General features: G+C 64.3%; 1 protein-coding gene across 1 annotated transcript in view; it reads left to right on the plus strand.

Annotated features, from left to right (window-relative positions):
- LOC140403431 (glutamate receptor ionotropic, delta-1-like) overlaps window positions 1–26113 on the plus strand; it is a 1359932-nt gene that overhangs the window by 617170 nt on the left and 716649 nt on the right. Inside the window, 1 exon segment of the mRNA XM_072491342.1 lies at window positions 4981–5186. Within this exon segment, the coding sequence (XP_072347443.1) occupies window positions 4981–5186 (206 nt within the window).

Here is a 26113-nt window from a genome sequence, read left to right on the forward strand (position 1 = left end):
ATGGCGCCGGCCACGCGCGGACCCGGCCTGCCAGATAATGCCCCCCTGTAATCCACCCACCAGTCCCCCCCAGCCCCACTGAAACCCCCCCTGCCAGCGGAACAGCTCCCCCCCCCCCCCCCCACGGGCTGGACAAGTCTGCAGCCGCCACGCCAGATTCATGAAAATCGAGAGGACACGTGTCCCACGCCGTCGGGAAGTGGGTCTATTGGGGGCGGGTCCATCGGGGGCAGGTCCATCGGGGGCAGGTCCATCGGGGGCGGGTCCATCGGGGGCGGGTCCATCGGGGGCGGGTCCATTGGGGGCGGGTCCATCGGGGGCGGGTCCATCTGGGGCGGGTCCATCGGGGGCAGGTCCATCGGGGGCGGGTCCATCGGGGGAGGGCCTCAGGTGACGCCCTGAGGCTGTCCCGATGGCGTGCAGCGTACTCAAGGGGGCGAAGCATCTGAAAAACGGCACCGCCTCCGATTTCGGCAGATTCTCTGGCCAATCGCCAAACGCGATTCCGGCGTCGCAAAACTGAGAACCCCGCCCACGGTTTCTATTCGAGAATCCAGGACTTATTAATGTTGCAGAGAGACATTTTAGTTATCCATCAATATTTCATGAAATATTTACCTTAAATCCCCAAGTAGAAAGCTATCAAGTTTAACAAGATACCTCTATTCCAATGAAGGGGAGAACAATGATCAGAGCTCTACAGTGACTCAGCCTTTCCAGTGAGTGATACCAGAGTAAATGCAACAAACCTCAAAATTCTACTGTGTCGTTCCAATATTTATACATGACTGCGTTTTAGTGCTGGATTCTCTCATCATTCTGTATTTATAGCTGCATTTTTCACAACAGGTGTTGAGGTCTGGAAGAATCAGCCAAACTTAACAATTCCAGCGACTTTAATAAAATACTTAAACCACTCGAATCTTTACCGTGGGGATGAATCTAAATATACAGACCACACATGGCTGCAGTTAGAAAGTGTACGATTCCCATATATAATACTGAGCAAAGTGATTTGTACAATACAACAGGAAGCAGTATTCATCTAATGAACCGATATTTGAGCAAAAGGTCCAATTACAGAAGCTGAACACCCGTGTCATCTCAAATTAAATGTCTGTTGTATAGGTTTTGAGTAATCCAGTGGGTGTTGTGTGCTGTGACTCACAATCCTGAATATGAATGAATCCCTTCTGGTCTATTCAGGACCTGTGGAGCTTTTAAAACACATCAGTGGATAAACAGCATTATGCTCACATAAAGGAGTGCCAGACACGAGAACCTTCCAATTAGCCAAGTTCACACACATTGTATTTTTGCTACATTCCTGCCCATCTTGTTCAGTTTTTACACATTTCAAATTAATTTAAAAATGATAATGGTGCACAATATGTTGATGTGAACCCTTCTGACTGTTCTCCTGATATAAATGTTAATGGTACAATTGGCCAAATGATACACCTGCACAAAGCTCTCTGGTTTCAGTGTAACAGGAATAAATGGGGCACACTTTGGTCAAAGCTCCACATGGAAACCAGGGGTGATTGCAATCTGTGCATGCCGGCTGAAAAGACAATATCATTGAATGCGCCCGACCCTGCAACACATTCCCAGTAAAATCGGCTGCTATTCATTCTCTGTGGTCCTTCCACCTTTATCGGTTCTTGCCTGAATTGTATTGTGTTTCATCTTCATCCTTCCTCAGGAAGCCGCTTTCTCTAACTGACTAGCTCAGATTAAATACATGTATCAATTAAAGAGGGAGTCCGATCTGCAGGTAGCTCAACTGTCCTTCATCCATTGGTAATAAATGTTATTGGCATTCGCTACTTGGAGGCTACAGGAACCAAGAGTGCAGTGATGGGAGAGGTTGAGTCTAATAGTGATCCTTCATCCCTCAAGGGGACAGGAGATGAACGATCTTGTAGCCAACTCTCTTTGAAACGTGCTGGCCCCTTTTAATAGAGCCTCATGACTGGCTGTGATGTGGAGATGCCGGCGTTGGACTGGGGTAGGCACAGTACAAAGTCTTACACCAGGTTAAAGTCCAACAGGTTTGTTTTGAATCACTAGCTTTCAGAGCGCAGCTCCTTCCTCAGATGAATCTATCTTAGCCATGCCTGGATTAGTACAGTTGACTGAGATGATACTTTGCAATCAGCAGGAAGCGGCACGAAAGATGTAAATTGAAAAGTACAATGACCATGAGGGAATATTGGGATATCTGGGTGTGAACGTTTCCAACAGCTGATCAATGTCTTAATAACCAACCTGAGCTCAAACCTCTTCAAACAACTGCAAAATGGTTAATATTTCAACTGGATTCCATGAAGGGATTGATGTTGAACTCTGTATATCCGTCTACCTGGAGACTGCTGCCTCGTGTTTTAGCTTCTGCACCTCTCTCCATCTCTTTCCACCTGTCTCTCTCTCTGCGTATCTTTACCTCGAGCTGCTTGAATCTTCTCTCCCCACACCTTTCACAGAATCACAGAATACTACAGAAGAGGCCCTTCGGCCCATCCAGTCTGCACTGACGCATGAAAGGCACCTGACCTACCCACCGAATCCCATTGGCCAGCACTTGGCCAGAGTCTGGAATGTTGTGACGAGCCAGGTGCTCATCCAGGTACTTTTTAAAGGATGTGAGGCAACCCACCCCCCCCCCCCCCCGCCCTCCCAGACAGTGTGTTCCAGACCGGCCTCTCCCCCCCCCCCTCCCAGACAGTGTGTTCCAGACCCGCCTCTCCCCCCCTCCCAGGCAGTGTGTTCCAGACCCGCCTCTCCCCCCCTCCCAGGCAGTGTATTCCAGATCCGCCTCCCCCCCCCCCCCCCCCTCCCAGGCAGTGTGTTCCAGACCCGCCTCTCCCCCCTCCCAGGCAGTGTGTTCCAGACCCGCCTCTCCCCCCCGTCCTAGGCAGCGCGTTCCAGACCCGCCTCTCCCCCCCCCTCCCAGACAGTGTGTTCCAGACCCGCCTCCCCCCCCCCTCCCAGGCAGTGTGTTCCAGACCCTCCTCTCCCCCCCCCCCTCCCAGGCAGTGTGTTCCAGATCCGCCTCTCCCCCCCTCCCAGGCAGTGTGTTCCAGACCCGCCTCTCCCCCCCCCCCCCTCCCAGGCAGTGTGTTCCAGATCCGCCTCTCCCCCCCTCCCAGGCAGTGTGTTCCAGACCCGCCTCTCCCCCCCCCTCCCAGACAGTGTGTTCCAGACCCGCCTCTCCCCCCCTCCCAGGCAGTGTGTTCCAGACCCGCCTCTCCCCCCCCCCCCTCCCAGACAGCGTGTTCCAGACCCACCTCTCCCCCCCCCCCAGGCGTGTTCCAGACCCGCCTCTCCCCCCCTCCCAGGCAGTGTGTTCCAGACCCGCCTCTCCCCCCCCCCCCTCCCAGACAGCGCATTCCAGACCCGCCTCTCCCACCCTCCCAGGCAGTGTGTTCCAGACCCGCCTCTTCCCCCCCCCCCCCCCCAGACAGCGCATTCCAGACCCGTCACCACCCTCTGTGCAAAAACGTTTTTCCTCAAATCTTCCCTGAACCTCCCACCCCTCACCTTGAATTTGTGTCCCCCTCATAACCGACCCTTCAACTAAGGGGAACAGCTGCTCCCTCTCCACCCTGTCCCTGCCCCTCAGAATCTTGTCCATCTCGATCAGGTCCCCCCTCAGTCCTCTCTGCTCCAGCGAAAACAACCCAAGCCGATCCAACCTCTCTTCATAACTGAAATGTTCCATCCCAGCAACATTCTGGTGAATCTCCTCTGCACCTCCTCCAGCGCAATCACATCCTTCCTGTAATGTGGCGACCAGAACTGCACACAGTACTCCAGCTTCCTTCCGTCTCTCTCTCTGTCTCACTGGTTACCCACGCTGCTGCTCTATTTCCAGTGAGCGAGAGAACTCAACTCTCCAGTCAGTCAAATCAAGTCGCCATTCAGGAGGAGAATTAGCAAACACCATGGAGTGGGTGGTGTTCCGAGCTGTCTGTTCAGGAGATGTGTCTGTAAAACAGGCCGAAACAGGAAGCATTGCTATCTGCTGGTTGTGTGGAAGTTGGGGTAAATGGAAAGGCGGGTAAGGCCGAATAAGGCTGATTCAGCAGCTTCCAAGTTAAGGACCATGATCTGGATCACACATGAAGGGTGGAATCTCCCACCTGGGACTGAATCCTATGGTGAGGATGGGGGAGCGTTTCCCTCTTTGGAGGCTGACTGGAAACCAGGCCATATGTTCCAGCTCAGACCTCATTAGCTTTACATCCGGGGGTATTAGTGCCATATTCTGTGACGGGGCACACCTGGTTGTGTGTGTCCCGCTATCATCTCTGTGTGTCACATGTAAACGGTGCCCAATATCACTGACCCACCTGTGAAGAAAGAAGATGGATCTCCAGGAACACTCTGAGGCTGGAAGATTCACCACCTCGATGACCCTAAAGCTGGAATATCCACCTGATAGGTGCTTCCCCCTCCCACTGCTGTGGGGTTTCAGGATCCAGGGCCACTCATGGCCTCAATCCCAAACCCTGGAGGCAACTCCAGGCATTCTGCAGACAGGCACTGACGTCTGCCTGCCACATGATTCCAGGCGAGTTTTAGACCGGTATGATTTCTTGCTAGCGTCACGGAAAATTGGGCATGGGAGTAACCACCTGGCAGGGCCTTCACCTGCGTCCCGTCAGTGGGATGCAAATCAGTTTCATGCCAACCACCAGTGGGTTTCCTGATCCACCTTGGCAAGCACCAGCAGAAGATCCCGTGGGAAATTCACGCCAGCAAACACCTCCCCCCCCCCCCCCTCCCCCCCCCACCACCCACCCCCTCATCCGCCCTCCATTGAACCCGCTGGCTGGGACAATGGGGAATTTGGGCCTAAGATACCAGAGGCTGTGTGTTGGCCCAGATTGGCGCTTTGATTTCTCTTCATGAAACACTCAACAAAAATGTTTATTAATGTAACTTCAACAAATCTTCCTGTGATTGTCTTCTCAGATATTCGAGGATTGCAGGGATTTCTCGATCAAGCCTCTCGCCAGGGGTTAGATGTGTCTCTGCAGAGGATCGACCAGAACATCAGTCGGATCTTCGCCAGTCTCTTCACCACCATGAAGACGGAGGAGCTGAACCGGTACCGGGACACCCTGCGTCGGGCCATCCTGCTGCTGAGCCCGCGGGGAGCTCAGACATTCATCAACGAGGTCAGTGATCAGCACATCTCAAAGGTGGATCAGCGGGGAGAGGCGGGAGGAGAGCTGAAAAGGTCAAATGTGTGTCGGTACCCAAACACGCAGCATTGTCTCAGGTTATATTTTAAATGTTCCATAAAAGTTCCACTGTCTTTATGATTCCAGAAATTGTCAAGTGCGAAATTCATAGCTTTCTAAAAATAAGCAAACAGGCAGCTGACCAGTCGGATGAGGCCCAAAGGCCAGGCCTTTGCTCGGTTGGCGGTAGTTTTTAAAGTGCCAACACCTTGAGTGTCTCAATCTTCAGCAACATATTTGCCACAGAATGTGCTATTTTTAAAAAATGTCTTTAATTACATGAAAATGATAAACGCTGGGTGTTATCAGTGTCCTTGTGGAACCCGGCGTTTTTGGATGATGTCACTGGGGAAAGCATTTAGCTGAGAATAGTGGGATTCAAGGCTGGATCCTTGGGGAACTCCAGAGGTAATGGTGCAGGGAAGTGAAGTTGTGCCCTTTGATTCTGTGACTATGATTGGATAGGTAATAATGGAAACAGGTGGTGGAGGAGGACGGTGAGGTTGACCATGACAAAGACTGCTGGCAGGGAAGGATGAGCAGAAATAATTTACCACAGTTATTGCACAACTTTGATTTGATCCATTGTGAGATTGCTTAACTCTGTCTATCACGTGCTCCTTTATGTTGGTTGGGACGCCTGCAATCCTGTTTTGTATCTTCACCAGGCTGACAGCCCGTTTTTCCGAATGTTTGGTGCTGGTCCTGGTGTGCCCTCCGACACTCTTTATCGAACCATGTTTGCTCCCCAGCTTGGTGGTGATGGTAGAGTGAGGCATGCAGAAGCAGGAGATAAGGTTACAGATTGTGCTGGTTCACAATCCTGCTGCTGTTATCGCTCACCGTGCCTCATCAACATCTAGTTTTGAGCTGCTGGGTCTGTTCTGAATCTATCACAATTAGCAGTGGTGGTGTCACACATGGTGGAGGATCCCTTCAGTGTGAAGGCCGGACTGTGTCCCTACAAGGGCTGTGTGATGGTCACTCCTACCAATATTGTAATGGACAGATTCACCTGAGGCAGCTGGATTAGTGAGGCCGAATCAAGGAGCAGTTTCCCTCTTGTTGGGTCTCTTACCATCTGTTGTAGGCCCAGTCTAGCATTATCTAATTCAAATCGTGGTCAGTTTGGTCAGTAATGGTGTTACACAGCAAACCCTGGTTCTGGACTTTAAAGTCATCCACCCAGACTACATTCTGTGCCCTTGCCACCCTCAGTGCTTCCTCCAAGTGGTGTTCAGCATGAAGGAGTAACTGATTCACCCGCTGACGGTGGCCGGTACCTGGTGATCAGCAGGAGGTTTCCTTGCCCATGTTTAACCTGAAGCTGTGAGACCTCATGGGGTCCTAGGGTGACGCCCAATTGTCTGTATGCCACTGTGCCAGCCGCCACCTCTCTTGGGCTGTCTCGCCGCTGGTGCTGGACAGTAGTCCGAGATGGTGATGGAGGCGTCTGGGACGTGGACTGAAAGGTGGTTGTGATGATGTCAGATTGTTTCTGGTCTGTAGGACAATTCTCCCAATTTTGCCACAAGCCGATATGAAGTTAATGTGGTGGGCTTTGTAAGATCAACTCATGGAATCATAGAAATCTACAGCAGGGAAGAGGAGCAGTTGATCCATGTTCCTGTTGGCCGGTGAAGAGACATCAGCCTAATTCCACTGTTTAATGCTTGGTCTGTAGATTAAAGGCCACTTCAAGTATATATTCATGAACCTTTGAAATGGTCAGAGGGCTTCTGTCTCTCCCATCATATGAGGCAGTGATTGGGCTGTGTGCGCCTCATGCCCCAAACCAGAGCTTCGGGCCACACACCGGGCTAAATCGCTGGCTTTGAAAGCAGACCAAGGCAGGCCAGCAGCACGGTTCGATTCCCGTACCAGCCTCCCCGAACAGGTGCCGGAATGTGGCGACTAGGGGCTTTTCACAGTAATTTCATTTGAAGCCTACTTGTGACAATAAGCGACTTTACTTTACTTTAATGTCATTATTTGTAGCTGTTTTGATGCAACGGAGTGATTTTCTGGGCCATCTCAGGGTCAACCACATTGCTGTGGGTCCGGAGTCACATGTAGGTCAGACGAGGGGCGGGATTCTCTGACTTCCCGCCGGGTCGGAGAATCGCCGGGGGGGGGGGGGCGGCGTGAATCCTGCCCCTGACGGCGGTTGCCGAATTCTCCGGCGCAGGTTTTTCGGCGGGGGCGGGAATTGCATCCCGCCGGTCGGGGGCCGTTGGCAGTGCCCCCCCTTTCCCCCCCGGCGATTCTCCGCCCTGCGATGAGCAGAGCGGCCACCCGTTTTCAGCCGGTCCCACCGACGTAAATCAAACCAGGTTCATACCGGCGGGACCTGGCTCTGCGGGTGGCCTGCAGAGTCCTCGGGGGGGAGGGGGGGGGCCCAGGGGGATCTGGCCCCGGGCGGGGCCCCCACGGTGGCCTGGCCCGCGATCGGGGCCCACCGATCCGTGGACGGGCCTGTGCCGTGGGGGCACTCTTTCCCTCCGCGCCGGCTGCTGTCAACCTCCGCCATGGCCGAGAAGAAACCCTCCTGCGCATGCGTTGGGATGATGCCAGCACATACTGGTGCTCCCGCGCACGCACCAACTCGCGCCGGCCTGCGGAGACCCTTTGGCGCCGGCTGGCGTGGCGCCTACCCCGCTGGCGCCGGCCTAGCCCCTGAAGGTGTGCAGGATTCCGCACCAGTACGGGCCGACGCCGGACTGGTTCAGGCCGCTCCTCGGTGCCGGTACGGGCCGACGCCGGACTGGTTCAGGCCGCTCCTCGGTGCCGGTACGGGCTGACGCCGGACTGGTTCAGGCCGCTCCTCGGTGCCGGTACGGGCCGACGCCGGACTGGTTCACGCCACTCGGTGCCGGTACGGGCCGACGCCGGAGTGGTTCACGCCGCTCCTCGGTGCCGGTACGGGCCGACGCCGGAGTGGTTCAGGCCGCTCCTCGGTGCCGGTACGGGCCGACGCCGGACTGGTTCACGCCACTCGGTGCCGGTACGGGCCGACGCCGGACTGGTTCACGCCACTCGGTGCCGGTACGGGCCGACGCCGGAGTGGTTCACGCCGCTCCTCGGTGCCGGTACGGGCTGACGCCGGACTGGTTCAGGCTGCTCCTCGGTGCCGGTACGGGCCGACGCCGGAGTGGTTCAGGCCGCTCCTCGGTGCCGGTACGGGCCGACGCCGGACTGGTTCACGCCACTCGGTGCCGGTACGGGCCGACGCCGGACTGGTTCACGCCACTCCTCGGTGCCGGTACGGGCCGACGCTGGGCTGGTTCACGTCACTCCTCGGTGCCGGTACGGGCCGACGCCGGACTGGTTCAGGCCGCTCCTCGGTGCCGGTACGGGCCGACGCTGGGCTGGTTCACGTCACTCCTCGGTGCCGGTACGGGCCGACGCCGGAGTGGTTCAGGCCGCTCCTCGGTGCCGGTACGGGCCGACGCCGGACTGGTTCACGCCACTCGGTGCCGGTACGGGCCGACGCCGGACTGGTTCACGCCACTCCTCGGTGCCGGTACGGGCCGACGCTGGGCTGGTTCACGTCACTCCTCGGTGCCGGTACGGGCCGACGCCGGACTGGTTCAGGCCGCTCCTCGGTGCCGGTACGGGCCGACGCTGGGATGGTTCACGTCACTCCTCGGTGCCGGTACGGGCCGACGCTGGGCTGGTTCACGTCACTCCTCGGTGCCGGTACGGGCCGACGCCGGACTGGTTCAGGCCGCTCCTCGGTGCCGGTACGGGCCGACGCCGGACTGGTTCACGTCACTCCTCGGTGCCGGTACGGGCCGACGCCGGACTGGTTCAGGCCGCTCCTCGGTGCCGGTACGGGCCGACGCCGGACTGGTTCACGTCACTCCTCGGTGCCGGTACGGGCCGACGCTGGGCTGGTTCACGTCACTCCTCGGTGCCGGTACGGGCCGACGCCGGACTGGTTCACGCCACTCGGTGCCGGTACGGGCCGACGCTGGGCTGGTTCACGTCACTCCTCGGTGCCGGTACGGGCCGACGCTGGGCTGGTTCACGTCACTCCTCGGTGCCGGTACGGGCCGACGCCGGAGTGGTTCAGGCCGCTCCTCGGTGCCGGTACGGGCCGACGCCGGAGTGGTTCAGGCCGCTCCTCGGTGCCGGTACGGGCCGACGCCGGACTGGTTCAGGCCGCTCCTCGGTGCCGGTACGGGCTGACGCCGGACTGGTTCACGCCGCTCCTCGGTGCCGGTACGGGCTGACGCCGGACTGGTTCACGCCGCTCGGTGCCAGTACGGGCCGACGCCGGACTGGTTCACGTCACTCCTCGGTGCCGGTACGGGCCGACGCTGGGCTGGTTCACGTCACTCCTCGGTGCCGGTACGGGCCGACGCCGGACTGGTTCACGCCACTCGGTGCCGGTACGGGCCGACGCCGGACTGGTTCACGCCACTCGGTGCCGGTACGGGCCGACGCCGGACTGGTTCACGCCACTCGGTGCCGGTACGGGCCGACGCCGGACTGGTTCACGTCACTCCTCGGTGCCGGTACGGGCCGACGCTGGGCTGGTTCACGTCACTCCTCGGTGCCGGTACGGGCCGACGCCGGACTGGTTCACGCCACTCGGTGCCGGTACGGGCCGACGCCGGACTGGTTCACGTCACTCCTCGGTGCCGGTACGGGCCGACGCCGGACTGGTTCACGCCGCTCGGTGCCGGTACGGGCCGACGCTGGGCTGGTTCACGTCGCTCCTCGGTGCCGGTACGGGCCGACGCCGGACTGGTTCACGTCACTCCTCGGTGCCGGTACGGGCCGACGCCGGACTGGTCCACGTCGCTCCTCGGTGCCGGTACGGGCCGACGCCGGACTGGTTCACGTCACTCCTCGGTGCCGGTACGGGCCGACGCTGGGCTGGTTCACGTCACTCCTCGGTGCCGGTACGGGCCGACGCCGGACTGGTTCAGGCCACTCCTCGGTGCCGGTACGGGCCGACGCCGGACTGGTTCACGTCACTCCTCGGTGCCGGTACGGGCCGACGCCGGACTGGTTCAGGCCGCTCCTCGGTGCCGGTACGGGCCGACGCTGGGCTGGTTCACGCCACTCCTCGGTGCCGGTACGGGCCGACGCCGGACTGGTTCACGCCACTCCTCGGTGCCGGTACGGGCCGACGCTGGGCTTGTTCAGGCCACTCCTCGGTGCCGGTACGGGCCGACGCTGGGCTGGTTCAGGCCACTCCTCGGTGCCGGTACGGGCCGACGCCGGACTGGTTCACGCCACTCCTCGGTGCCGGTACGGGCCGACGCCGGACTGGTTCAGGCCGCTCCTCGGTGCCGGTACGGGCCGACGCCGGACTGGTTCAGGCCGCTCCTCGGTGCCGGTACGGGCCGACGCCGGACTGGTTCAGGCCGCTCCTCGGTGCCGGTACGGGCCGACGCCGGACTGGTTCAGGCCACTCCTCGGTGCCGGTACGGGCCGACGCCGGACTGGTTCACGCCGCTCCTCGGTGCCGGTACGGGCTGACGCCGGACTGGTTCACGCCGCTCCTCGGTACCGGTACGGGCTGACGCCGGACTGGTTCACGCCGCTCCTCGGTGCCGGTACGGGCTGACGCCGGACTGGTTCAGGCCACTCCTCGGTGCCGGTACGGGCCGACGCCGGACTGGTTCACGCCACTCCTCGGTGCCGGTACGGGCCGACGCTGGGCTGGTTCACGTCACTCCTCGGTGCCGGTACGGGCCGACGCCGGACTGGTTCAGGCCGCTCCTCGGTGCCGGTACGGGCCGACGCCGGACTGGTTCACGCCGCTCCTCGGTGCCGGTACGGGCCGACGCCGGAGTGGTTCACGCCACTCCTCGGTGCCGGTACGGGCCGACGCCGGACTGGTTCACGTCACTCCTCGGTGCCGGTACGGGCCGACGCCGGACTGGTTCACGTCACTCCTCGGTGCCGGTACGGGCCGACGCTGGGCTGGTTCACGTCACTCCTCGGTGCCGGTACGGGCCGACGCCGGACTGGTTCACGCCGCTCCTCGGTGCCGGTACGGGCCGACGCTGGGCTGGTTCACGTCACTCCTCGGTGCCGGTACGGGCCGACGCCGGGCTGGTTCACGTCACTCCTCGGTGCCGGTACGGGCCGACGCTGGACTGGTTCACGCCGCTCCTCGGTGCCGGTACGGGCCGACGCCGGACTGGTTCACGCCGCTCCTCGGTGCCGGTACGGGCCGACGCCGGAGTGGTTCAGGCCGCTCCTCGGTGCCGGTACGGGCTGACGCCGGACTGGTTCAGGCCACTCCTCGGTGCCGGTACGGGCCGACGCCGGACTGGTTCACGTCACTCCTCGGTGCCGGTACGGGCCGACGCTGGGCTGGTTCACGTCACTCGGTGCCGGTACGGGCTGACGCCGGACTGGTTCACGCCGCTCCTCGGTGCCGGTACGGGCCGACGCCGGACTGGTTCACGCCACTCCTCGGTGCCGGTACGGGCCGACGCCGGACTGGTTCACGTCACTCCTCGGTGCCGGTACGGGCCGACGCTGGGCTGGTTCACGTCACTCCTCGGGGCCGGTACGGGCCGACGCTGGGCTGGTTCACGTCACTCCTCGGGGCCGGTACGGGCCGACGCCGGACTGGTTCACGCCGCTCCTCGGTGCCGGTACGGGCCGACGCCGGAGTGGTTCACGCCACTCCTCGGTGCCGGTACGGGCCGACGCCGGACTGGTTCAGGCCACTCCTCGGTGCCGGTACGGGCCGACGCCGGACTGGTTCACGCCACTCCTCGGTGCCGGTACGGGCTGACGCCGGACTGGTTCACGCCACTCCTCGGTGCCGGTACGGGCCGACGCCGGACTGGTTCACGCCGCTCCTCGGTGCCGGTACGGGCTGACGCCGGACTGGTTCAGGCCACTCCTCGGTGCCGGTACGGGCCGACGCCGGACTGGTTCACGCCACTCCTCGGTGCCGGTACGGGCTGACGCCGGACTGGTCCAGGCCACTCCTCGGTGCCGGTACGGGCCGACGCCGGACTGGTTCACGTCACTCCTCGGTGCCGGTACGGGCCGACGCCGGACTGGTTCACGCCACTCCTCGGTGCCGGTACGGGCCGACGCCGGACTGGTTCACGTCACTCCTCGGTGCCGGTACGGGCCGACGCCGGACTGGTTCACGCCACTCCTCGGTGCCGGTACGGGCTGACGCCGGACTGGTTCAGGCCACTCCTCGGTGCCGGTACGGGCCGACGCCGGACTGGTTCACGTCACTCCTCGGTGCCGGTACGGGCCGACGCCGGACTGGTTCACGCCACTCCTCGGTGCCGGTACGGGCCGACGCCGGACTGGTTCACGCCACTCCTCGGTGCCGGTACGGGCCGACGCTGGGCTGGTTCACGCCGCTCCTCGGTGCCGGTACGGGCTGACGCCGGACTGGTTCAGGCCACTCCTCGGTGCCGGTACGGGCTGACGCCGGACTGGTTCACGCCACTCCTCGGTGCCGGTACGGGCCGACGCCGGACTGGTTCACGCCGCTCCTCGGTGCCGGTACGGGCCGACGCCGGACTGGTTCACGCCGCTCCTCGGTGCCGGTACGGGCTGACGCCGGAGTGGTTCACGCCACTCCTCGGTGCCGGTACGGGCTGACGCCGGAGTGGTTCAGGCCACTCCTCGGTGCCGGTACGGGCCGACGCCGGACTGGTTCACGCCGCTCCTCGGTGCCGGTACGGGCCGACGCCGGACTGGTTCAGGCCACTCCTCGGTGCCGGTACGGGCCGACGCCGGGCTGGTTCACGCCGCTCTCGGTGCCGGTACGGGCCGACGCCGGACTGGTTCACGCCGCTCCTCGGTGCCGGTACGGGCTGACGCCGGACTGGTTCAGGCCACTCCTCGGTGCCGGTACGGGCTGACGCCGGACTGGTTCACGTCACTCCTCGGTGCCGGTACGGGCCGACGCCGGACTGGTTCACGCCACTCCTCGGTGCCGGTACGGGCCGACGCCGGACTGGTTCACGTCACTCCTCGGTGCCGGTACGGGCTGACGCCGGACTGGTTCACGCCACTCCTCGGTGCCGGTACGGGCCGACGCCGGACTGGTTCACGCCACTCCTCGGTGCCGGTACGGGCCGACGCCGGGCTGGTTCACGCCGCTCCTCGGTGCCGGTACGGGCTGACGCCGGACTGGTTCAGGCCACTCCTCGGTGCCGGTACGGGCTGACGCCGGACTGGTTCACGCCACTCCTCGGTGCCGGTACGGGCCGACGCCGGACTGGTTCACGCCGCTCCTCGGTGCCGGTACGGGCCGACGCCGGACTGGTTCACGCCGCTCCTCGGTGCCGGTACGGGCTGACGCCGGAGTGGTTCACGCCACTCCTCGGTGCCGGTACGGGCTGACGCCGGAGTGGTTCAGGCCACTCCTCGGTGCCGGTACGGGCCGACGCCGGACTGGTTCACGCCGCTCCTCGGTGCCGGTACGGGCCGACGCCGGACTGGTTCAGGCCACTCCTCGGTGCCGGTACGGGCCGACGCCGGACTGGTTCACGCCGCTCCTCGGTGCCGGTACGGGCCGACGCTGGGCTGGTTCACGCCACTCCTCGGTGCCGGTACGGGCTGACGCCGGACTGGTTCACGTCACTCCTCGGTGCCGGTACGGGCCGACGCCGGAGTGGTTCACGCCGCTCCTCGGTGCCGGTACGGGCCGACGCCGGAGTGGTTCAGGCCACTCCTCGGTGCCGGTACGGGCTGACGCCGGACTGGTTCACGCCACTCCTCGGTGCCGGTACGGGCCGACGCCGGAGTGGTTCACGCCGCTCCTCGGTGCCGGTACGGGCCGACGCCGGACTGGTTCACGCCACTCCTCGGTGCCGGTACGGGCTGACGCCGGACTGGTTCACGCCGCTCCTCGGTGCCGGTACGGGCCGCCCGGCGGACTGGTTCACGCCACTCCTCGGTGCCGGTACGGGCCGCCCGGCGGACTGGTTCACGCCACTCCTCGGTGCCGGTACGGGCCGACGCTGGGCTGGTTCACGCCACTCCTCGGTGCCGGTACGGGCCGACGCTGGGCTGGTTCACGCCACTCCTCGGTGCCGGTACGGGCCGACGCCGGACTGGTTCAGGCCGCTCCTCGGTGCCGGTACGGGCTGACGCCGGACTGGTTCACGCCACTCCTCGGTGCCGGTACGGGCTGACGCCGGAGTGGTTCAGGCCACTCCTCGGTGCCGGTACGGGCCGCCCGGCGGACTGGTTCACGCCACTCCTCGGTGCCGGTACGGGCCGACGCCGGACTGGTTCACGTCACTCCTCGGTGCCGGTACGGGCTGACGCCGGACTGGTTCACGCCACTCCTCGGTGCCGGTACGGGCTGACGCCGGACTGGTTCACGCCGCTCCTCGGTGCCGGTACGGGCTGACGCCGGACTGGTTCACGCCGCTCCTCGGTGCCGGTACGGGCTGACGCCGGAGTGGTTCAGGCCGCTCCTCGGTGCCGGTACGGGCTGACGCCGGACTGGTTCACGCCGCTCCTCGGTGCCGGTACGGGCTGACGCCGGACTGGTTCACGCCGCTCCTCGGTGCCGGTACGGGCCGACGCCGGACTGGTTCACGCCGCTCCTCGGTGCCGGTACGGGCTGACGCCGGACTGGTTCACGCCACTCCTCTGTGCCGGTACGGGCTGACGCCGGACTGGTTCACGCCGCTCCTCGGTGCCGGTACGGGCTGACGCCGGACTGGTTCACGCCGCTCCTCGGTGCCGGTACGGGCCGACACCGGACTGGTTCACGCCGCTCCTCGGTGCCGGTACGGGCCGACGCCGGACTGGTTCACGCCACTCCTCGGTGCCGGTACGGGCTGACGCCGGACTGGTTCACGCCGCTCCTCGGTGCTGGTACGGGCCGACGCCGGACTGGTTCACGCCACTCCTCGGTGCCGGTACGGGCCGACGCCGGAGTGGTTCAGGCCGCTCCTCGGTGCCGGTACGGGCCGACGCCGGACTGGTTCACGCCGCTCCTCGGTGCCGGTACGGGCTGACGCCGGACTGGTTCAGGCCGCTCCTCGGTGCCGGTACGGGCTGACGCCGGACTGGTTCAGGCCACTCCTCGGTGCCGGTACGGGCCGACGCCGGAGTGGTTCACGCCACTCCTCGGTGCCGGTACGGGCCGACGCCGGACTGGTTCAGGCCGCTCCTCGGTGCCGGTACGGGCTGACGCCGGACTGGTTCACGCCGCTCCTCGGTGCCGGTACGGGCTGACGCCGGACTGGTTCAGGCCACTCCTCGGTGCCGGTACAGGCTGACGCCGGACTGGTTCACGTCACTCCTCGGTGCCGGTACGGGCCGACGCCGGAGTGGTTCACGCCGCTCCTCGGTGCCGGTACGGGCCGACGCCGGAGTGGTTCACGCCACTCCTCGGTGCCGGTACGGGCCGACGCCGGACTGGTTCAGGCCGCTCCTCGGTGCCGGTACGGGCTGACGCCGGACTGGTTCACGCCGCTCCTCGGTGCCGGTACGGGCTGACGCCGGACTGGTTCAGGCCACTCCTCGGTGCCGGTACAGGCTGACGCCGGACTGGTTCACGTCACTCCTCGGTGCCGGTACGGGCCGACGCCGGAGTGGTTCACGCCGCTCCTCGGTGCCGGTACGGGCCGACGCCGGACTGGTTCACGCCGCTCCTCGGTGCCGGTACGGGCTGACGCCGGACTGGTTCACGCCGCTCCTCGGTACCGGTACGGGCTGACGCCGGACTGGTTCACGCCGCTCCTCGGTGCCGGTACGGGCTGACGCCGGACTGGTTCAGGCCACTCCTCGGTGCCGGTACGGGCCGACGCCGGACTGGTTCACGCCACTCCTCGGTGCCGGTACGGGCTGACGCCGGACTGGTTCACGCCACTCCTCGGTGCCGGTACGGGCCGACGCCGGACTGGTTCACGCCGCTCCTCGGTGCCGGTACGGGCTGACGCCGGACTGGTTCAGGCCACTCCTCGGTGCCGGTACGGGCCGACGCTGGACTGGTTCACGCCGCTCCTCGGTGCCGGTACGGGCCGACGCCGGACTGGTTCACGCCGCTCCTCGGTGCCGGTACGGGCCGACGCCGGAGTGGTTCAGGCCGCTCCTCGGTGCCGGTACGGGCTGACGCCGGACTGGTTCAGGCCACTCCTCGGTGCCGGTACGGGCCGACGCTGGGCTGGTTCACGTCACTCCTCGGTGCCGGTACGGGCCGACGCCGGACTGGTTCACGTCACTCCTCGGTGCCGGTACGGGCCGACGCTGGGCTGGTTCACGTCACTCGGTGCCGGTACGGGCTGACGCCGGACTGGTTCACGTCACTCCTCGGTGCCGGTACGGGCCGACGCTGGGCTGGTTCACGTCACTCCTCGGGGCCGGTACGGGCCGACGCCGGACTGGTTCACGCCACTCCTCGGTGCCGGTACGGGCCGACGCCGGACTGGTTCACGTCACTCCTCGGTGCCGGTACGGGCCGACCCGGACTGGTTCAGGCCACTCCTCGGTGCCGGTACGGGCCGACGCCGGACTGGTTCACGCCGCTCCTCGGTGCCGGTACGGGCTGACGCCGGACTGGTTCAGGCCACTCCTCGGTGCCGGTACGGGCCGACGCCGGACTGGTTCACGCCACTCCTCGGTGCCGGTACGGGCTGACGCCGGACTGGTTCACGCCACTCCTCGGTGCCGGTACGGGCCGACGCCGGACTGGTTCACGCCGCTCCTCGGTGCCGGTACGGGCTGACGCCGGACTGGTTCAGGCCACTCCTCGGTGCCGGTACGGGCCGACGCCGGACTGGTTCACGCCACTCCTCGGTGCCGGTACGGGCTGACGCCGGACTGGTTCAGGCCACTCCTCGGTGCCGGTACGGGCCGACGCCGGACTGGTTCACGTCACTCCTCGGTGCCGGTACGGGCCGACGCCGGACTGGTTCACGCCACTCCTCGGTGCCGGTACGGGCCGACGCCGGACTGGTTCACGCCACTCCTCGGTGCCGGTACGGGCCGACGCTGGGCTGGTTCACGCCGCTCCTCGGTGCCGGTACGGGCTGACGCCGGACTGGTTCAGGCCACTCCTCGGTGCCGGTACGGGCTGACGCCGGACTGGTTCACGCCACTCCTCGGTGCCGGTACGGGCCGACGCCGGACTGGTTCACGCCGCTCCTCGGTGCCGGTACGGGCTGACGCCGGACTGGTTCAGGCCACTCCTCGGTGCCGGTACGGGCCGACGCCGGACTGGTTCACGCCACTCCTCGGTGCCGGTACGGGCTGACGCCGGACTGGTTCACGCCACTCCTCGGTGCCGGTACGGGCCGACGCCGGACTGGTTCACGCCGCTCCTCGGTGCCGGTACGGGCTGACGCCGGACTGGTTCAGGCCACTCCTCGGTGCCGGTACGGGCCGACGCCGGACTGGTTCACGCCACTCCTCGGTGCCGGTACGGGCTGACGCCGGACTGGTTCAGGCCACTCCTCGGTGCCGGTACGGGCCGACGCCGGACTGGTTCACGCCACTCCTCGGTGCCGGTACGGGCCGACGCCGGACTGGTTCACGCCACTCCTCGGTGCCGGTACGGGCCGACGCTGGGCTGGTTCACGCCGCTCCTCGGTGCCGGTACGGGCTGACGCCGGACTGGTTCAGGCCACTCCTCGGTGCCGGTACGGGCTGACGCCGGACTGGTTCACGCCACTCCTCGGTGCCGGTACGGGCCGACGCCGGACTGGTTCACGCCGCTCCTCGGTGCCGGTACGGGCCGACGCCGGACTGGTTCACGCCGCTCCTCGGTGCCGGTACGGGCTGACGCCGGAGTGGTTCACGCCACTCCTCGGTGCCGGTACGGGCTGACGCCGGAGTGGTTCAGGCCACTCCTCAGTGCCGGTACGGGCCGACGCCGGACTGGTTCACGCCGCTCCTCGGTGCCGGTACGGGCCGACGCCGGACTGGTTCAGGCCACTCCTCGGTGCCGGTACGGGCCGACGCCGGGCTGGTTCACGCCGCTCCTCGGTGCCGGTACGGGCCGACGCCGGACTGGTTCACGCCGCTCCTCGGTGCCGGTACAGGCTGACGCCGGACTGGTTCAGGCCACTCCTCGGTGCCGGTACGGGCCGACGCCGGACTGGTTCACGCCACTCCTCGGTGCCGGTACGGGCTGACGCCGGACTGGTTCAGGCCACTCCTCGGTGCCGGTACGGGCCGACGCCGGACTGGTTCACGTCACTCCTCGGTGCCGGTACGGGCTGACGCCGGACTGGTTCACGCCACTCCTCGGTGCCGGTACGGGCCGACGCCGGACTGGTTCACGCCACTCCTCGGTGCCGGTACGGGCCGACGCCGGGCTGGTTCACGCCGCTCCTCGGTGCCGGTACGGGCTGACGCCGGACTGGTTCAGGCCACTCCTCGGTGCCGGTACGGGCTGACGCCGGACTGGTTCACGCCACTCCTCGGTGCCGGTACGGGCCGACGCCGGACTGGTTCACGCCGCTCCTCGGTGCCGGTACGGGCCGACGCCGGACTGGTTCACGCCGCTCCTCGGTGCCGGTACGGGCTGACGCCGGCGTGGTTCACGCCACTCCTCGGTGCCGGTACGGGCTGACGCCGGAGTGGTTCAGGCCACTCCTCGGTGCCGGTACGGGCCGACGCCGGACTGGTTCACGCCGCTCCTCGGTGCCGGTACGGGCCGACGCCGGACTGGTTCAGGCCACTCCTCGGTGCCGGTACGGGCTGACGCTGGGCTGGTTCACGCCACTCCTCGGTGCCGGTACGGGCCGACGCCGGACTGGTTCACGCCGCTCCTCGGTGCCGGTACGGGCCGACGCTGGGCTGGTTCACGCCACTCCTCGGTGCCGGTACGGGCTGACGCCGGACTGGTTCACGTCACTCCTCGGTGCCGGTACGGGCCGACGCCGGAGTGGTTCACGCCGCTCCTCGGTGCCGGTACGGGCCGACGCCGGAGTGGTTCAGGCCACTCCTCGGTGCCGGTACGGGCTGACGCCGGACTGGTTCACGCCACTCCTCGGTGCCGGTACGGGCCGACGCCGGAGTGGTTCACGCCGCTCCTCGGTGCCGGTACGGGCCGACGCCGGACTGGTTCACGCCACTCCTCGGTGCCGGTACGGGCTGACGCCGGACTGGTTCACGCCGCTCCTCGGTGCCGGTACGGGCCGCCCGGCGGACTGGTTCACGCCACTCCTCGGTGCCGGTACGGGCCGCCCGGCGGACTGGTTCACGCCACTCCTCGGTGCCGGTACGGGCCGACGCTGGGCTGGTTCACGCCACTCCTCGGTGCCGGTACGGGCCGACGCTGGGCTGGTTCACGCCACTCCTCGGTGCCGGTACGGGCCGACGCCGGACTGGTTCAGGCCGCTCCTCGGTGCCGGTACGGGCTGACGCCGGACTGGTTCACGCCACTCCTCGGTGCCGGTACGGGCTGACGCCGGAGTGGTTCAGGCCACTCCTCGGTGCCGGTACGGGCCGCCCGGCGGACTGGTTCACGCCACTCCTCGGTGCCGGTACGGGCCGACGCCGGACTGGTTCACGTCACTCCTCGGTGCCGGTACGGGCTGACGCCGGACTGGTTCACGCCACTCCTCGGTGCCGGTACGGGCTGACGCCGGACTGGTTCACGCCGCTCCTCGGTGCCGGTACGGGCTGACGCCGGACTGGTTCACGCCGCTCCTCGGTGCCGGTACGGGCTGACGCCGGAGTGGTTCAGGCCGCTCCTCGGTGCCGGTACGGGCTGACGCCGGACTGGTTCACGCCGCTCCTCGGTGCCGGTACGGGCTGACGCCGGACTGGTTCACGCCGCTCCTCGGTGCCGGTACGGGCCGACGCCGGACTGGTTCACGCCGCTCCTCGGTGCCGGTACGGGCTGACGCCGGACTGGTTCACGCCACTCCTCGGTGCCGGTACGGGCTGACGCCGGACTGGTTCACGCCGCTCCTCGGTGCCGGTACGGGCTGACGCCGGACTGGTTCACGCCGCTCCTCGGTGCCGGTACGGGCCGACACCGGACTGGTTCACGCCGCTCCTCGGTGCCGGTACGGGCCGACGCCGGACTGGTTCACGCCACTCCTCGGTGCCGGTACGGGCTGACGCCGGACTGGTTCACGCCGCTCCTCGGTGCTGGTACGGGCCGACGCCGGACTGGTTCACGCCACTCCTCGGTGCCGGTACGGGCCGACGCCGGAGTGGTTCAGGCCGCTCCTCGGTGCCGGTACGGGCCGACGCCGGACTGGTTCACGCCGCTCCTCGGTGCCGGTACGGGCTGACGCCGGACTGGTTCAGGCCGCTCCTCGGTGCCGGTACGGGCTGACGCCGGACTGGTTCAGGCCACTCCTCGGTGCCGGTACGGGCCGACGCCGGAGTGGTTCACGCCACTCCTCGGTGCCGGTACGGGCCGACGCCGGACTGGTTCAGGCCGCTCCTCGGTGCCGGTACGGGCTGACGCCGGACTGGTTCACGCCGCTCCTCGGTGCCGGTACGGGCTGACGCCGGACTGGTTCAGGCCACTCCTCGGTGCCGGTACAGGCTGACGCCGGACTGGTTCACGTCACTCCTCGGTGCCGGTACGGGCCGACGCCGGAGTGGTTCACGCCACTCCTCGGTGCCGGTACGGGCCGACGCCGGAGTGGTTCACGCCGCTCCTCGGTGCCGGTACGGGCCGACGCCGGACTGGTTCACGCCGCTCCTCGGTACCGGTACGGGCTGACGCCGGACTGGTTCACGCCACTCCTCGGTGCCGGTACGGGCCGACGCCGGACTGGTTCACGCCGCTCCTCGGTGCCGGTACGGGCCGACGCCGGACTGGTTCACGCCACTCCTCGGTGCCGGTACGGGCCGACGCCGGACTGGTTCACGCCACTCCTCGGTGCCGGTACGGGCCGACGCCGGAGTGGTTCACGCCGCTCCTCGGTGCCGGTACGGGCCGACGCCGGAGTGGTTCACGCCGCTCCTCGGTGCCGGTACGGGCCGACGCTGGACTGGTTCACGCCGCTCCTCGGTGCCGGTACGGGCCGACGCCGGAGTGGTTCACGCCGCTCCTCGGTGCCGGTACGGGCCGACCGGCGGACTGGTTCACGCCACTCCTCGGTGCCGGTACGGGCCGACGCTGGGCTGGTTCACGCCACTCCTCGGTGCCGGTACGGGCCGACGCTGGGCTGGTTCACGCCACTCCTCGGTGCCGGTACGGGCCGACGCCGGACTGGTTCAGGCCGCTCCTCGGTGCCGGTACGGGCTGACGCCGGACTGGTTCACGCCACTCCTCGGTGCCGGTACGGGCCGACGCCGGAGTGGTTCAGGCCACTCCTCGGTGCCGGTACGGGCCGACGCCGGAGTGGTTCACGCCACTCCTCGGTGCCGGTACGGGCTGACGCCGGACTGGTTCACGCCACTCCTCGGTGCCGGTACGGGCTGACGCCGGAGTGGTTCAGGCCACTCCTCGGTGCCGGTACGGGCCGCCCGGCGGACTGGTTCACGCCACTCCTCGGTGCCGGTACGGGCCGACGCCGGACTGGTTCACGTCACTCCTCGGTGCCGGTACGGGCTGACGCCGGACTGGTTCACGCCACTCCTCGGTGCCGGTACGGGCTGACGCCGGACTGGTTCACGCCGCTCCTCGGTGCCGGTACGGGCTGACGCCGGACTGGTTCACGCCGCTCCTCGGTGCCGGTACGGGCTGACGCCGGAGTGGTTCAGGCCGCTCCTCGGTGCCGGTACGGGCTGACGCCGGACTGGTTCACGCCGCTCCTCGGTGCCGGTACGGGCTGACGCCGGACTGGTTCACGCCGCTCCTCGGTGCCGGTACGGGCCGACGCCGGACTGGTTCACGCCGCTCCTCGGTGCCGGTACGGGCTGACGCCGGACTGGTTCACGCCACTCCTCGGTGCCGGTACGGGCTGACGCCGGACTGGTTCACGCCGCTCCTCGGTGCCGGTACGGGCTGACGCCGGACTGGTTCACGCCGCTCCTCGGTGCCGGTACGGGCCGACACCGGACTGGTTCACGCCGCTCCTCGGTGCCGGTACGGGCCGACGCCGGACTGGTTCACGCCACTCCTCGGTGCCGGTACGGGCTGACGCCGGACTGGTTCACGCCGCTCCTCGGTGCTGGTACGGGCCGACGCCGGACTGGTTCACGCCACTCCTCGGTGCCGGTACGGGCCGACGCCGGAGTGGTTCAGGCCGCTCCTCGGTGCCGGTACGGGCCGACGCCGGACTGGTTCACGCCGCTCCTCGGTGCCGGTACGGGCTGACGCCGGACTGGTTCAGGCCGCTCCTCGGTGCCGGTACGGGCTGACGCCGGACTGGTTCAGGCCACTCCGCGGTGCCGGTACGGGCCGACGCCGGAGTGGTTCACGCCACTCCTCGGTGCCGGTACGGGCCGACGCCGGACTGGTTCAGGCCGCTCCTCGGTGCCGGTACGGGCTGACGCCGGACTGGTTCACGCCGCTCCTCGGTGCCGGTACGGGCTGACGCCGGACTGGTTCAGGCCACTCCTCGGTGCCGGTACAGGCTGACGCCGGACTGGTTCACGTCACTCCTCGGTGCCGGTACGGGCCGACGCCGGAGTGGTTCACGCCACTCCTCGGTGCCGGTACGGGCCGACGCCGGAGTGGTTCACGCCGCTCCTCGGTGCCGGTACGGGCCGACGCCGGACTGGTTCACGCCGCTCCTCGGTACCGGTACGGGCTGACGCCGGACTGGTTCACGCCACTCCTCGGTGCCGGTACGGGCCGACGCCGGACTGGTTCACGCCGCTCCTCGGTGCCGGTACGGGCCGACGCCGGACTGGTTCACGCCACTCCTCGGTGCCGGTACGGGCCGACGCCGGACTGGTTCACGCCACTCCTCGGTGCCGGTACGGGCCGACGCCGGAGTGGTTCACGCCGCTCCTCGGTGCCGGTACGGGCCGACGCCGGAGTGGTTCACGCCGCTCCTCGGTGCCGGTACGGGCCGACGCTGGACTGGTTCACGCCGCTCCTCGGTGCCGGTACGGGCCGACGCCGGAGTGGTTCACGCCGCTCCTCGGTGCCGGTACGGGCCGACCGGCGGGTAGAGGAGAATCCCGCCCCTGGTAACAATGGCAGATTTACCACCTTGAATTACATTCGTGAATCAAATGCGGATTTATGTTGGCGTGTTTTTCCTCTGTCAGTGATGTTAAAGATTGTTGTACCTCTGATCTCTGATCGCTTATTTAAGAGGCGTTTGAGGAGGTATTTCTTTTTTGTTTTCATTTTTGGAGGAAGAATTTCTTCTCTCAAGGCGTGGTGAATCTTTGGAATTCTTTGCTCCAGGAAGCTGTGGAGACCGAGTCTTTGAACGTTGTCAAGGCAGAGATAGATAGATTTCAAATCAGGAAGGGAATTAAGAGTTACGGAGTGAAAGTAGGGAAGTGGACTTGGCGAGTGTGAGATCAGCCATGATCTGATTAAACGGCAGAGCAGGCTCGAAGGACTGAGTGCCCGGTCCTGGTTCTGTTTCTCATGGTCTGCGTCTGATTATTGCCTCACACAGTTAGCGTTAATTGTTGTGTTTCTGAGTGTAGTCTGGTTGAGAGTGAGTTAATTCTGAATCTTTCAGTCCAGTTAGAACAAAAGCTTTGTTACTGCAATCAGTTTGCCTATTGTGCCTCAGTCCAGTCAGACTGTTTTATTGTGTTCTAATGTACGAAGATTATGAGGACTGAGGTCAAACGGTTTATTTACAGTCACTGCCCAGAGCAGGTCTTTACTTACATGCATTATTTATAAAGTTCTTGAAGTAAAGATTTTGTTGCCTCATTTTTAAGTGTGATTAAACCGGGCGATTGAAGCGTCCAGAGACTGAGATCGCTGAGATTCCCCCCAAAGTGGGGGCTTGGGCCTGACCTGAATCATTGCCGTGAGCTCGGCAGATTGGGAGTGCCCTTCAGGAAGGGTTGTGACGGAGCGGAGAGGACAGGAGGGTAGGTGCGAGAGAGAGAATGAGGGGAACGGAGGGTGAGAGTATGAGAGGGTCTGAGCAGGAGAGGGGGATGGTGGAGAGGTTGGAGGGTAACGAGCAGAACGGGACAATGATGCTGCGGAGCCGAGAGGAGAAACTCCGGCTGGGATTCTCCCTCCTGGGGACTAGGTCCCCACACTGGCGGGAAAACCGGTGCCAACCAGTCTGGCGTCAACAGCCCCCGAAAGTGGGTAATTCTCCGCATGGGGGCTAGGTGGACTCCGGAGGGTTGGTGACGCTCCAGCTGGAGCTGAAGGGCCGGCACGAGTTCGCGCATGCGCGGAATGGCCGGCGTGATTCCGCGCTTGCACAGACCGGTCGGCGTATTTTCGCGCATGCGCGGGGGGTTCTCTTCTCCGCGCCGGCCCCCGGGTAATATGGCGGAGCCTTACAGGGGCCAGGAGCGGAGGAAAGAAGTGCCCCCACGGAACAAGCACGCCCGCAGATCAGTGGGCCCCGATCGTGAGCCAGGCCACCATGGGGGCCCCCCGGGGTCGGATCCCCCCGCGCCTCCTCGAGGACCGCCCCCGCATACTCACCTGCCAGGTCCCGCCGTACGTGAAGTGAGTAATTCACACCGGCGGGACTGTCCAAAAATGGATGGGCGCCCGGCCCATCAGGGCCTCGAATTTCGCTGGGGGGGGGGGGGGGGGGGGCTGTCAACGGCCCCCACCGGCGTGGCAGAAATCCAGCCGCCGCTGAAAAACGCTGCCGGAGAATACGGCAGCCGGCGTCAGGGCAGCGGGGTGGGATTCGCGCCTCTCCCCGGGGATTCTCTGACCCAGCGGGCAGTCGGAGCATCCTGGCCCATGTTCGTCTCAACTCAATGTTCTGGTGCAAAATGCTTCTTTACCTTGTCGTTGATGACCTTCATCCAGTCGTGGGTTATGCTGCTGTAATGCTGAATAACGCTTTGGAACTTGTGCACCACCGGTTTCGCCTGTAGCATTTGAGTAATTTCAGAACAGGGTGTATAATGGGGTATTAGGATCTTCATTAGCACCAGACAGCAGTCAAGGCTGTCCCAGCATTGTCCTGAGCTGCACCAATGTCCTTAGGGCACAGGCCACAGATCCAAAAAGGTCCAATTTCATGGTGCAATTTTCTGCCTGTGAAATGGAAGAACCCAGATGAGTTTTGCCACCCATGTGTTTCGAACATTTCAATCCATTTTTACTTTGCTTTATTCACAATGCTGGGTTGACGTGCTCTTGCAGGATTAGTGAGACTCACAGTGATAATCTGAAGAGCTCAGAATTGCCTGACAGCCAGCAATAATTAGAACTCTCACAATTCTTATTTAAGCATATTGAAATTTATTGGACTCTGGTGAGGGGCAGGTAGTTACCATTTCAAAGGAAGCATGAGAGATGTTCAGATTGGACAATATGTTAATATAATGAGCCGTTATGTGGTGTAGCGCAGACATTCTGACAGCTGTGACGACCAGCAGGTTGAATAAATGCTGCATCACATCAGAGTGTATAAACAATCCAGCGAGCTAAAACATCCAAACTACAATTCAACATTTGGTGCCTGATAATTGGCCGAGTCGATCTTCCTGGTCAGAGATAATAAACAGCATTTACGTAGCAGCTTTAACATCAGAAAATGTCCCATGGCTCGATACAGCAACATAAATCAGACATAGAATTCTTACAGTGTGGAAGGAGGTCATTTGGCCCATCGAGTCTGCACCAACCCTCTGAAAGAGTATCCTACTTAGGCCCACAACCCTGCCCTATCCCCAATAATAATAATCTTTATTATCACAAATAGGCTTACATTAACACTGCAATGGAGTCACTGTGAAAACTCCCCAGTCGCCACATTCCGGCGCCTGTTCGGGTCACAGAGGGAGAATTCAGAATGTCCAATTCACCTAACAGCACGTCTTTCAGGACTTGTGGGAGGAAACCGGAGCCCCCGGAG

This window comes from Scyliorhinus torazame, chromosome 28 (genome assembly GCF_047496885.1).
Source record: "Scyliorhinus torazame isolate Kashiwa2021f chromosome 28, sScyTor2.1, whole genome shotgun sequence".
NCBI classification, from domain to species: Eukaryota; Metazoa; Chordata; class Chondrichthyes; order Carcharhiniformes; family Scyliorhinidae; genus Scyliorhinus; species Scyliorhinus torazame.